The 14,561-nt window shown below is 37.0% G+C and overlaps 1 protein-coding gene across 4 annotated transcripts in view; it reads left to right on the top strand.

Annotated features, from left to right (window-relative positions):
- The window catches only part of FTO (FTO alpha-ketoglutarate dependent dioxygenase), a 231,995-nt gene that overhangs the window by 55,007 nt on the left and 162,427 nt on the right, over positions 1 to 14,561 (top strand). For 3 of the 4 annotated variants that reach the window (XM_019284214.3, XM_010396597.4, XM_019284218.2), the window contains exons 5-7: positions 6,949 to 7,028; positions 7,284 to 7,427; positions 13,304 to 13,423. In XM_019284214.3, the coding sequence (XP_019139759.1) occupies positions 6,949 to 7,028; positions 7,284 to 7,427; positions 13,304 to 13,423 (344 nt within the window). The remainder of the gene's footprint in view (positions 1 to 6,948; positions 7,029 to 7,283; positions 7,428 to 13,303; positions 13,424 to 14,561) is intronic. The other variant, XM_039558183.1, reaches the window with a different exon arrangement.

The following is a 14,561-nucleotide window of genomic DNA, read 5'->3' as shown; positions in this document are numbered from 1 at the left end:
TCAATCTTTATGCCAACCTGTGGATATTTTATTAGTTTTACAGTACCAATTTTATACATGACACTTCTCTCCTCCTGCTACACTTTTCCATGTCTATATTCAGACATGCTATTTTCTAGTAGTGGGATTATACTAAGATCATAATGAACAGAGCTGTCTTACTCCAAGAACGAGTCTCAATGTCTCAAGCGTAGAGGATTAAAAAAAGAAAATTAAATTGAGTTAATTTGCTTGAGCAGCTGAGCTCATGTGCTAAGGTTTATCCATTGAAAGAAATGAAGTGAGAACTGTTGCTAAGGTTTATTGACACAAAATCTGTTGCTTTCTCTTTTGGCTTGTGTTTCTCTTGGTTATCATTTTTGTTAAAATAAATTTAGTTATAAATCACACAAAAACAAGAACAAGGCCTCTGACAACATGATGTTTGCCTGTTCAGTGTCTTGGCTTGACAGACATCATCTTTGAAGACTGAGAGCACTTGCAGAACTCCCTACTTACGTGTTTGTGACTTGGAAGGAGGTATTCTGTGGAATGTCCCTAGAATGACTTGTACACTCCCAACTTTATGGGCAGAACAGTCTTTTGAACTTTACCTTTCACAGTTTATATACTAAAACCAATACATTCGTAAGCCATCATAAAAACCATATACCATTCCTTGTTCTTAGTCATCAAATCTTGTGCACTGTCATCAGGGAAGTATCTTGTGTAAAAGTACTGGACTAATTGTGCTCTGAAGTATGTTCAGACATGGAAAGATCAAGTGTTAAGATGTGAGGTCCTTTGACAGGTCTGGATGTGCCTCCCTTTTCTGTATTTGTAAGGGTTTAAAGTAGAAGTCTAGAGGGAAAGAGGGACAATGAAAGTGAAGTTTAAATGGCAGCTAAACATTCCTAGAAAGGTTATTAGTGATCTGTTTTTGTGCAATAGCAGTTAGGGCATCAAGTAAACTTCTTATCTAATCCTTGCTGACTGGAAACTTTGAGCATATAGAGCTGTGCTGGCCAACAGATTCAGAAGGTATTTAATAAAAGAAGGGGACTAACTTTAGTATTTTTATTGCAAAATACTGAAGATTGTAGTTGATTGAGTTACCAGATCATAAGGGTGTTTTTTATTCCCTAGTGGAATTTATAGAGTAACTAAAGTATTTTCAGGGATTCTATATGAAGGGTAGATCAGAAAGTTAGTTTATTTAATGAGTAACATCACAAGCATGTTTAGATGGAAACAAAGGATATATTAAACATTCTTTTGAAGATGATGTGTAAATCACTTTCTTATTAATACTTTTGAAGAGCTACAGATTTGAGCTCTGTAGGCCAGGTGTTTTGTTAATCTCTTCTGCATTTCCATAGTCTTTGTGTTTCTTTTAAATTACTTGGAAAAAAAATTACTCTCCTAAATAGTATTAGAGGGTATTCTCAAAATGGCCCTTTTATTAGGTTTCTTTGTATAGCAGAACTGCCTTTATCATTTTGACTTGGAATGAAAGACAATATAAGGAAACATATAGTTCTAGCATATTTTTTACTGTTCAGATTTTTTGCACTAACTTTTAAAAGTGGGCATCTTGAGGATGCCATCTAGAAGATAAAATATGAAAACTCTGTAAAAAAAGAAACTTGGCAATAAAAAAAAGAAAAAAAATCATTTTTCATATGCTTTTGTACATACCGTATTCCAGAACCTCATTTCAGTAAGCAGAGTCCTCTTACTGGCCTTATGTTAAAAGCAGTGGCAGCAATATGCAAAACATCTAGAAAATAGGACATTAAGAGTCCTGCAGCAGGTGGTGGTTCATGTACAGGGACTGCTTGATAGGACTGGCAGGATTGGTTCTGCCCACCACTGATCCATCCACTCTAATGCAAAACTCAGCCACTCTGTAGCTCTGTTCTTCCAGTTGTTGGAATGGTGTAGTGTTACTGCTTTGTATGAATGTTGTAAAGTGCTGAAACATCACATTCAGTATGTTTCTTATAATTTAAAAGTTCGGTCCTATCAATTCCTGTACCTGTACTATCATGAGTATTTCCTATGGCACACACAAATCTATATAAGAAAGTGGTAACTGGGTATTTCTTATAGTAATGTGCAATTACAGTAACTTGTAAATCAAGATCAATGGGTATAGCAAAGTAAAAAGAAAACCAGGGTTTTTTTGTAGCATTTCTAGTAGACATTTAATAATGTTTCTGTTCCTCTCTTCATTAGCTTTATAGATGGTTTTTGTTATTCTGGGGAGAAATTTAGTAAAATATCTTAAAATTTGCATCTTCCTTCTCAGCAGCCCTCTTCAGATGACATCATGAGCCATAATTTAGATCTATGATAATACTTAACATAAGGTGATCAAATCCATTCTCCTATTAAGCTATTACAATAATATAAATGTATTTTTGTAAGCAAAACCAACAAAAAACTCTAAATTACTTTCAGTAAGCCAGATTTTTTAAAATTTTTTTTTAGGCTTTTCTTAATATGAAGAAAAAAGTGGTGAATGGCTGCAAGTCTGCTGCCTAAAAATTCAAATCTAAACTTTGTATCACTCAAGAAACGGAAACACTTTAGCTCAATTTAGAATAATATATTGGTCTGCAGAGGAAGTGCGCGCTGAACCCTGCTGTCTCAAGTACACATTCAAGGGGTGTCTAATATGAAACGTGTTGGGTGCATGCAATAAATCCAAAACGCGTGGAGGTGAGCAAAGGGCCCCATCTGCTCTGTCCTAGAGCATGCTTAACTAGGCTTGTCATGGTCCTACTATTAGATTGGAATTTTTCCCCTAATCTTTGAGTTAGACATGACCAGATTTGCAAGGAGATTTACAATTTTCACTAATTTTCCTACCATGACTTCAAAACATACTTAACAAAAATACATTCTGGACTCTTTCAAAGGCAGATTTACTTTTCTGCAGCTGTTTCCCATAGATCAAGCTCTTGCTTGAAGGTTAGGGTTTTAAAACAGCATGAAGATGAACTTTGAGTCTTATACCACTCCCCTCTCCCAGCAAATTATAGTTTGAGAAGCATCAAAAAATTATTTTCATAACCAACCAGAAGTAGGTTGCACACATTGCAGAGGTTGGCTTGTGGTTAAAGATAAGTATTTAATGGAAACACTTCCACATGTATATAGTGACTCATTAAACTATTTCTAGATATTTAATCTGCTTCTATTTTCACAAACTAACTTGAACCCTCTTTGCTCTCTAGCATCTTGAATGTGTTGGAGTTTTTCACCCCCCCTTCTTTTTGAGTCCACATTTAATCCAAATGGTGTATTCCCTACTATTAAGACTTAGAACTCCAGAAATGTATTTGTCATTACCAAACTTTGATCATGAAGTTTGACAAATCACTGACATACTTCTTTTAAATTCATTATGTTTTAGACTTTTAGTTAATTCTATTTTATTTGTGATGGTTTTCTTGTTTAAAAACTAAAAATATTTCTTAATTCCGGAAAGATCATCCCTCTAGCTTTCTGTTATGAAAGGAGTATTCCATTGACCCGTAATGTCTTAGGGAAGGAGATATGCCTTCCTGGTCCTTTTGTTGATACACCTGCAGTAAAATTCATTTTATTCAATTTTCTCCTGTTAAAGTGTTGTGTGCAGTTGGATGCAAATAAAATTGGAAAGTGTGGAAAAGTATTTTACTGCATTGAAAATTGCACTGTAATATGGTTAAAAAGAAAATTTTTTATTTGTTAAAGGTAGTTAAGAAAATTAATAGCAAAAGTCCATTTCACTTTTGTTTGTAGATATTTGTGGTGGTTAGAATATCAAAGATTTTGCCAGTGCTTTAAGCACCACTGTACCTTTTGTCTCTTGAAATAGATAAAAGACAACTGTCTAAAAAGTTCAGGAGGAACACTTGAGAGAAGATAGAAAAGACTGTAAAAACCCCTATTGGTAATTCTGGGAGCCATTTTTCGTTGTGGTTTGTGTTTTCCTGGGAAATACTTTACCTCCAAGTAATAAATTTAGGGCCTTTATCCCCCACTCCTTTAAAGATTGGCTAAGAATTTCTTGCCTTTCTACCTTGTATTTGTTATGTTGCAATTGTCTGCAGAGACATGGGTATAGTCATTCTTCCCACAGTGCTTTGGCTCCTCAGCTCACTGATAATTAGTTCAGTAGTAGAATGAGAGTTAAGTATATGTGTGTTATTTCAGTGTTTGTACACAGACATATCCATCTGTCTGTTCTTTTGACAAAGGCTGTGTAAGCACAGGGCTCTCAGTGCTCCTGGTGGAGCCCAGGTAATTCAGCTGTCAGAAGAAAGACCAGAGTGGACAGAGCAGGGGCAGGGACTGAGAACAGGATCTGAGAGGAAAGGGAGGAACTGGCAGTAGTTTGAAGCAGAGAGGAGAGGACCGTGCTGACTTTCTGTGCTGGAGGGATGTATTTTGAGAAAACAAGAGGCAAAAGCCCTGAATGTTGGTATAGTGGAGGGAGAGGCAGATGTATAATGTGAACTTGCTCCCACAATTAAAAATTGAATGTGCAACATCCAGATGCCAAAATATATCTGCTATCTGTAAATAACAGGGAAATCACTGAGAAGTTTTATCTGGTAAGGGGGTCCAACATAGAGAATAATAGTCAGCATTCTATACTGAAGAGACACGGTTTTGGTTTTCCAGACCTCACGGGTCAGTGCTTAGTCATGTAATACTGACACTGACTCCTTATGTGTTGTTTTTTACTGAGCCCCATGAGAGCACTGTGGTACTTCCAACATGGGTGACCAAGGAATGAAACAGCTTTGGTTTGGCTCTAAAACCAAAATAGTAATCTGGGTGTAGTGTTCTGTATCTGAATAAAAGCTTTTAATGCCAGATGGACAATAGCCAATTTAACAAAGAGTGTTTTTTCTTTTCAGTTAATATATATTTAGTAGAAAAAGAAAGTAAATCTTTACAACAATCTTTTAAGACTTTAGTCTTTTAAATGTAGTTTTTAATATGCTTTGAGGCATGCAATCAATGAAGCCTCAACTATTTTTGTACAATTAGAATTTTAGATTAATTGTAAACTCTTAAATTAAAATTACAGGCTTCTTTCTGAGATTTATAAAGGATTAGGGACAGTTGGAAGCAATTCCAGGGTGGAGCTCTACAATGAAAAATTTGCCAAGGTTTTGTATAAAGGTGCAAATCAAAATGCAATAAGTCTAATTCTATGTTTGCTACATAAAACACACCACAATGAATGATCACTGAAAGGGGAAGTGGAAGTGTTTAAGTTTGTTTTTTGGACACAATTCTTGTTGAAAGTGATTGTGATATATACATATTGCAATGTCCAGGGAAGATAATGTTCTGTGCAAGGCTGGGTTCTGTGCAATTTACCTTCACGTGTTTCTAAAGGAAATAGTTTTTTCATAAGTTCTTTTTTTATGTTTTGTAGCATTTTCCTCAAGCTTTTCAACTGCAGCTCTCTGCAAACCTCATGCAAACAGAAAATAAACCTCCCATCTAAACCATCTCAGTGCAAATTCAATCCTGTTTTTAACACTTGTCTGCTACTTCTTGTATAAATTATTTTTCTGATTTTTATTTTTAATTTTTTTCAAGTTTATCATGCTCTCTGCTGTCTTGGATATGTTAATAAATGCTTGTAAAATTCATAAAAAGACACTGTACAACTAGGATAACTTAAGTAATTTTTCTGATTTCTTATTTACTAGACTTCTTCAGTTTTAAAGCTTCAGACTTGCTGCAAGGCAAAATAAAAGTTTTAGACCATGTATTTTTTCCAGTAATAAAGGATACAGTGAAGTCTTACACACTGTATTCTGTTCCATACAATAGTCTCGTTATTATGGTCAGAAGAGTGTTTTCAAAAATTAGTAGGAATTTGGGATATCAGGCTTCAGGTTTGCAAATATTGATCTCTTAAAGAGAAATAGTTTTTATATGAAGCTTGATAATTTCTCGTCATGCTGGTTCCCTGAAAGAATAAATCTTACTAGAAATACAGACTCCTGGTTAACTGACATCTTTGTAGGCCTCTATTCCTGTTCTCTTCTAATTTTGTCTATGATGATTTTTTTCTTGCTGACTCATCAGGTCACCTAGTTTTGTATGATTCTTTAAATCTCTTTCTATGCCATACAAAACTGCATCCCAGGAGTGATTTTACACAAATTTTTGATAAATTTTCCTGAATGTCTTAAGGTTGAGAGAGCAGCCTGACTTCAAGAACAAAATTGAATTGAATTCAACAATTCATTTGAATTGAAAGCATTTCATGAATGGCTTTCAACATAAATATGAGCGTTGTTATTAGATCTAGTCTGAACTTTTCCAGAGGAGTAAGTCTCCTTAAAAGTGCTGATTTTTCAGAGTTCAGGCATTCTTCAGTTACAATAATTTTGATGAAATTCTTGATGGCAACCAAATAGGTTCAATCTCCAGGGTTGTTTGTTTGCCAGTTCATGAACTGGAGTCCATGTCAGTCCTCTGGCAGGCTACAAGGAAATCACAAAAAAGTTATTTGGAGACAGTTCTTTGAACAGATTTGGGTGTCAGATAAAAAGGTGAAGTAATGTGTATGGGGGTTCTTTTCTTCCTTTTTTTAAAAAAAAAAATCAGTATTTTTTAGTGATTTTTGGGAAAGAGATTGTCACTTCCAAGTAGTCTGTTGAGTGATCCTCAGCTTTGGAGGAATTAATGTATTTAGTTGAACTTTCCCCATAAGAGGTGGGAAAATGTCACTTCTACACTGTATAAATTTGGAGAAAACTAGTGTAAGTAGAAGTATTTCTCACTGTAGGATGGTGAATAGTTATTGTGCTCTGCAACACATTGGAGCTATGAATTCTCTAAGCATTAAAGCAAAAAAAGTACTGTACTTAATTCATATTCAACAAGATTAACTTTTATTAAGTATAATTTTTTCCCTGTACTTAAGGTTTTCTAATCTGTCCCTAGATGATCTCAATATGACACATCAGCACTGTGTTCTGGCTGGTTTATCACCTCGGTTCAGCTCAACTCACAGGGTGGCAGATGTAAGTACCAAAAGTGTTTCACTCGTAAAGCCAATATCCTGGTGCCATATATGCTGCACCGTGGTGTTGTACCCAGAATTGTGGTTCATGTACACTTGGTTCTGTATTGGTAGTTGGCCTTACCTCCCAGGTAGGCTTACCAGATGTGAATTGAGAATGTGCTGCACCACAACTCGTGGATTGCTGATGAAATATAGTTGAGAAATACATATTTTCTGAACTGGCTATATATAAGTTTTTATTGTGTCTTTATAGTCTTCAAGAGGAACATTGGAATACATACTTGGACAATGTGAACTGGCACTCCAGAATTTACAGACTGATTCTGATTCAATGGCTTTGTCTTTGAAATCACTGGAAGCTGCAGTTGTGAAGCAAGTAGAAGAAATACATAACGAGGTGAGATGATCTGCACTGAAAATACTTCAGCCAGGTCTGAGCAATGCAGTCTCCTCATGGAGTTAATGGCAATTAAGTGTGTTCAGCTGTGCTTTGTACCTGTTGGCAATGTGGCTTTTATGACTTTTTTACTTGGGTACAGTAATTGGGATTATCGTGGAAGTTTTCATTTTTCCTTCTTAAGATCCCTCTGCTGGTAAAGTAAGAGAAGTTTCACAAAATATTACACCAGAACTTGCTGTGGTGGACAGACAGACTACTCTAGCACTTCTCTAACAGAAAGGAAGAGAGAGAAGGGATTAAAGGGAAAGAGCAGGTAAAATTTTTTAGTTATTCCTTCCTGGTTTGTGTTGAACCAGGTTTTTGCATAATGCCACGGGTGGGACAATTGTGAGTGTGGGCTCTAAAGTATGTTCTGAAGAAAATACACTGGAAATAATTGTGAGGCACATACTTAAGCAGGTCATTTAGTTCTACAAAAGATGCAAGTGTGTTAATGCACTTTGACAGGATTCCACTGATGCTGGCCGTGCTTTTGTGCTTGGACCTGTGCTGTATTTCTACTAAGATAAATTAGAAGCTGTACATAGGTCATTTTCACTCAACTCAAAATGCATATAAAATGTTTAAATTGCTGTCTGCTGAGGAATATAATATTGTGTAGTGCTACTAAAACTTTGTAGAACACATTTTTATCTGTACTGTGTTTACACTGGGTAAAATGGAGCATAGTGTTGGCAAAAGATTTGCGCCCTTGACTTTTACCAAAACAGCTCCTAGGGCAATTTAAAGAAGTCTGATGCATGCAGGGGTTTACAAAACATTAATCAGGCTCAGTCCATAAAACTACACGCATATGTGGTTTGCACAGCAAGGGCCACAGGCACAGCTGGTGTAAATTTGCACGGGTCCTTTAACATCAAAGCCATGTGCTGTTTACATCAGGTGAGAGAGTAGCCCCTGGTGTTTGCAGTCACCTGAATAATTTTGCAATGTGACATACAGGGATGTTTCCTGTTACACATATGGGATATACTGTAACAGCAATCCTTGTTTAGCTTGTACATATTGTGCACTTAGTAGATACATTGGACCTATATTTAATTTGAAAAGAGACTACCCATCCACCTACTTTCTATTCTTTTTTATTATTTTTTATCCCAGGGTCAAGTCTTCACTTGCTGTTAGAGTGCTACTTAATTTTCATTTATTGCTGCACAAGTAGACAAAATTTCTAGAGGCTTATCTCTATGGTAAATGCCTGTTTCTTTTTCAAACATCACTGAGCTGAAAATATAAAGACCTGTGAAACTAATGCAACTTTTCTTGAATATAAAAGCTTCCTACCTTCTTTCATGCTGCATGATAAGTCTGTGTCTTTTCAGGCACTAATACAGGTTTTAGGTTCAAACTTTATCAGGCAGGTGGAAGAACAAGAGACTTTTGTTTCTTTAAAAAATCAAACTGCTTACTGATGAAAATGAGCCTTTAATTTGACTCTCTTAGTTTGTTAGCAACTTTTAATGCAAAATCAAAATAGCAGAAAAATCCAAATCTCCCTAGGATTAATGGAGAACTGCCACCAAATTTCCCAGTTTTGCCTGGGTATTTCTGATATACAGCTTTCTGTGCTATTTATAAACCTCCTTGTGATTTTTTTCTCTTCCTCTGAACCAGAGATCATGAGCTTGAAATGAGATAGTATCTAGAGGTGATGATACTGTTGTATTTTATTTTAAAATATTGTCATAACTGAAGTTCTTCAGTTTAACTCTTATAACTAGATGCAGCCATTCTTCCTGGTTCTTTATCTTCCTGAAATGCTATGGGTTCATTCTTTTTACCCCCCTGCTGGTGCCTCCAAAGCAGTCATCAGAGAACATTAACTAGAACAGAACCATCACAGTACCAAGCTAAAATACAGTAGTTTAGCAGGTTCACAGTCTGTGCTGAAATTAACTGCTCTGCCAAATGAGGCCTGGATGAATTATCTGTGTCTGCTCGAGGGAAAAAGCCTAAGAGTGGGTCTGAAAGAATGAGGAATGATTCTGTGCCTTCACTTTTGTACTCCTGGGCAGGAAAATTGACTTGCTGTGCTGATAAAATGTGTTTGAACTGAGGATCTGAAGCATAGGTGGAGATTTTGGTTTTTTCCAATTTTGTGGTGGGCAGAGAAACCTCTAAAAGAGGATCTGGGGGATGTCCTTACTTGATGTTAGATTTCCCAGAGTTCATTTGTCAGGACCCTGTCTTGGATGTCCTGACAGAGGTATTCCTGTTGAAAAAGTAAGATGCTAACCTGAGGAGGATTTTTGCATCTCTAGCGGGCAGCCAGGTGGAAGTTTAATATTTCTTTAAACCTGGCTTTGTTGTCATGGTCTCCCCCACTAAAACAGCCTTCAAAGGAATATCTGAGTAATTGCAAGGTATGTACTGTGTGTTAGATGTGTGAGTCACTTCGCTCTCAGTGTGTACTTTGTAGTTGTTAAGTAAAGATAACCTTAATTAAGGGTGTTCACGTGCAGCTTGTCTGAGTAGCTTGTGGGCTTGCAGTATGAACAAATACTTCAGTGGCAGGGGTGTAGCAGGGTGAGCAGATGTAGTTACCTGGCAGCTGTGGAGTACAATAGCCTGACAACTCACACAGTCACAATCAGATTGTTGTTTGGTCAGGAATAATTTGTCCTGAAAGAAATGATCTTGCACAATTCTCTGAATGGCAACCTCTTGCTCCTACTACTACTTTCCTCCTACTTAGCTTTCCAAAACATATACAGCTGCTGAGTATATCCCAAACAGAGCTACACCCGGGGAAAACCATTGGCATCTAAATTCTTTTGAAAGGAACTAAATACTGCTGGACAGATCATGAAAATACTCATACATACAAAAATAAATCTGCAGAAAAGATCTTCACCACCCTGTTCTGCCCATTTCAAAGAAAATTTTTCTTGCTCTGACTAATGTAAAATCTGCTAATAGTTCATGTTGGTGTGAGGTACTTTCAAGGCTTCTGTATTTGCCAACACCAAACTAATGCCCAGATGTTCTCAGTGTAGTAAAACACTAGAGGAAGTCTTCTTAGAGTCATGGGATTGTGTTGAAAATATGGCAGGTTTCAAAGTAAGTACTCAATTTTGAAAGGTAGGGGTTTGTTCTCATCAGGGTATTTGCTCACCTGTGATAATCAGATCCTGATTACCATGATTAGAGACTGAATTGGTTGCCCTGCTGCTTGTGAGGTACAGTCACTTTTGCCTACAACAAACCCATTTTTATGGCAGCAGTAGATAAATTGAGCTTGGAGAGTGCACAGGGAGGTAGAAAGCCTGGGCTAACTGAGTTGAAGGGATGTGGTGTTAGACACTGAGGTCACTGATGAGAAAGGGAGAGGGTGTAGGCATCCAAAGGAAGGATGGTATGTTTTAGCACATTACAGTAAGCTGACAGCATGGTTGGTGGCTGACTAGTATGGCAGAGAGAAAATACAGATCACCTACATGTGTGGCATTTAATAACCAGTACTTTTAAATAATTGACTGAGGAGCATTGCCTCACAAAATGTTAGATGCTACTGTTGGCCTTTTACTACCCAGTATTAACAATAACCTAAAATTGGCCTTTAATCATTGCTGAAAGGACAATTTGAAAATATGTTGAGATTAGACATATGAGGCCTGATTCTGAGCTTACTTGCACAGATGTAAGTCATAAGTGAAAATCAGAAGATGAAAATTATTCCTCAGATACTCAGTCTATATATTTTTATATGTAAATATGTTTAAGCTGTGTTCTCTTCAGTCATGTAAAATGTTTTCTAATGATAACTAAAGTTAGTTCTCATGTATGGGAGTCTCCAAATTAAAACTCTTTGACAAAATCCTTAGCAAGAGCTGTTTACCTGAGAGTTTTGTCAGAGAAGATGAATGTTCTGTAACTTCCGTGCCAATAAGGCTAGAAATGAGCTTTCTGTGTCTCTGCAGTATTTAGTGTTGAGGGTTTTTTTACCAATACAGCTTCTCCTGTGCATGGGAGGAGAGAAGCCAAGAGGAGTGAGTTCCTGCTACAGAAAAAGTTATTACAGAGAGAAATCATGTCACTCTTGCCTCATCAAGTTAATTTTCTTTCTCAGAATCAACAATTACCTGTTCAGAGGTCATAGTTCAGAGCAGTCACTTGTCAAGCAGATTGGTGGCCACCTTGGAGGCTAAAACATTGTTTTTCTCCCCAACCCCAATTTATTAACCCAGGTTAGAGCTAAACAGAGATGCTGTGAGATGAATGCAGAGCAGAGTTTCATAGCTTTATTAGATGGCAGTCCACATCATTTAGCAGCCTCTTGTTGCAATTAGGTACACACTGACCTCTGATGAGACCAGCTAATCCTGCAGAAAATGAATTAGTTTGTTGCTATACTTTGTCTTAGACCTAAAAAGCAGCTCTTGTATGGCAAATTATATATATTGTGTATAGGATCAAGATACATTTAAATTTTTGCTAATACGCCAGATTGCAGTTAGAGTGAAATTACATACATTATTGTAGCAAATCAATACGACTAGTTAAAAATCAGATTGACTGAAATAGACCTATGATGAGACATATTTTAACATTGATTTTAATAAAAAGGTTTTTTTTTTCATTGATTAATGGCCTCATGATTAATTTCATGGAGCCTGTTTTCCAAATATCACGTGGTAGAGGCCAAAAAAACACAAAAAGAAGTGGAGAGAGAGAGAAAAGAAAAGTTCTTAAAATTCTAACTGAATAATGATACGCTCAGCTTTCCCAAAGCTGCACATACTGATTTTTTTACCTTTTTTCACCAAACCATAACTGGATCCTTCATACCTTGTTAATATTATAGAGGAAGCAAAGTTTCCTTCAGCTTTTTTTTTTTTTTTTTAGGAAGGATGTCATCAAACTTCTGTGCTAAAAAGTCGCCAGCTAGCAGTCAGGTTTTTTAGAAACACTTTAAGGTCTGTGTCTGCCAACTAATCATGTTGTATTTTACTAACATATGTGCTTTAATATTCTTTTTATACACTGAAAATGTAAGTATTTTTTATTGTAATCTTTAACATATTGACCAAACCTTTAGTTAATGTTAACTGGACCACTTTCAGATTTCTGTAGCTGTTCAGTTTTCTCTTGTAGGAAAGGAAGCATTAGGTGACAGCTTTGGGCAGTTTTCTTTATTCTTTCCCCTTGGTTGTCTTTGTTTGCATCATCAGAGTTGAGCAGGGATAAACAAATCTTCTTTGTGGTACAAATAATGATTAAAGCAGCTTTGAACTCAGTGTGAAACCTAACTACCACAACAAAGATAAATATGGAATTCTAAAGACCAGAACTATGGATTACTCTTAAAGAAAAGCAGCATCTCTGGTAACTGGGTTGTCTGGTGAAGGATGAGACGCTGTGATTCCTTGTAGTGCCACCCTCTCATTCCACAGCAACTGGGCTGCATTCTAGCAGTGTTATTACTGCAAGTTTTTTTCAATCTTTTATGACTGAAACAATTTGAAACCCACAGTGTTAATCACGATAAGGCAGAGTTGGTGCATATTTGGCTGAATTGTGAGTAAACTGGAATTTTTAATGTTTGTTGTGCATGTACAACATGTGAAAAACAGAGGAAAAAAAGAGAGTTGAGTTTTGCACCTCTCTGGGTTTGAAGAGAGTAGCTCAGGTCACAAATTGATCTGGAATAGAAATAAACAGCTGGGTGTAAGGGTGTGTTTAGAAATGACTACTTTGGTGACTGCTCCTTTTCTGTGGGGCTGTTCAGGTATAGCTGGATTCTTGCATTACCCCATTCCTGCCCCAGATAATGACCATGGATGTTTATGGTGCAGTATGTTTTTATCTTGCAGGTCGAATTTGAGTGGCTTAGACAGTTTTGGTTCCAAGGCAAGAGGTATTTGAAGTGCACTGATTGGTGGCTTAAGCCTATGGCTAAATTGGAAGAATTTTGGAGAAAAATGGAGATTATGGTAAGTACTAGTTCTAAAGTCTAAAGCCTCTAGGGCTTAATTCTGAGAGCACTCACAATTATGTTTTTAATTGTACTGAAGTAATGGGTTTTAGACTTTATTCAGAACATATGAGAAGCAGAATCAATGTCAGCCTTTCACTGTCTCCTCTTACTTTTATCCCCCAGTAGCTAGAAAAAATGTGAGCAAAATCAGATCCAAACCCCCAGGATTTTAGTTAGCTCTTGACTTTGCTTGTTTTTAAAGTTTGAAAGCCTCGTAAAAGCCTCATATGAGCCTTTTAGAGCCTCATAAGATGACAGCCATATATTACACCACACAAATGCTGTGCACTGTCAACTTTTTTGTACAACACCCAGATAGACAACAGTGCTAATGACAACAGTGGTGCATGTGTCTGAGGAAAGTTGAGCACAAAATTGGTGATCTGGAAGTACAACTGTCTGTGGTCCACCTGCACAGATAGACCATAGCCAGAACCTGCACGAGGGGATTATTTCAAGAACAAATGTAATAATGTTTTCTGGGTACTTCAAAGTACATCATGCATTCCTTGAAAATGGATTCAGTGCCAAACACTGTCATCCTGTTGCTGCTGCTGTCCATGTAGAGCCTGAGGTGAGAGACTGTGCTGTCAAAGTTTTCAAAGCGGTTGTCAGCATGCCTGTTTCTGGATTTGCACTCAGAAGGGGCTGGCAAACCCATGGTGCTCCTCTCCAGCCTTCTGCATCAGAAGCTGCTTCTTGGTCACTTCTGCTGGTCACAGCATAAAGCCTTGTTTGCCTGTACTGGCTTGGAAGAGTTTGTATTGTAGCTGAGGGTGCTGAGTGTGATTTTTATCAGGGGTGTGTTTGAGGCTCTGGAGACGTGGTGCAACAAGAACGTGTTCTTGAGTCTCGCTGGAAGTGTTGTGATTCAGCTGCTCAAATGTATTGTGAGCTTCTCCAGCAATGTCTGGTTTCAGACTTGGAAAACACGCCTGGAAAAATGCAACTTCCAGTTGGGGAATCAGTTGCCACAAGAAATCAGTGAACATTGAATTTTCCTACAAAAGGAGAAAAAATAAAACTTGCTTATGTGGAGGGTTTTTTTCTCATTTTTATGTTCTTCTGTGCTCATATTTTTGAACGACCCTTAT

Source organism: Corvus cornix, chromosome 11 (assembly GCF_000738735.6).
Source record: "Corvus cornix cornix isolate S_Up_H32 chromosome 11, ASM73873v5, whole genome shotgun sequence".
NCBI lineage: Eukaryota > Metazoa > Chordata > Aves > Passeriformes > Corvidae > Corvus > Corvus cornix.
The sequence above is the reverse complement of the archived record's forward strand: the minus strand, read 5'-3'. Positions and strand labels throughout refer to the sequence as shown.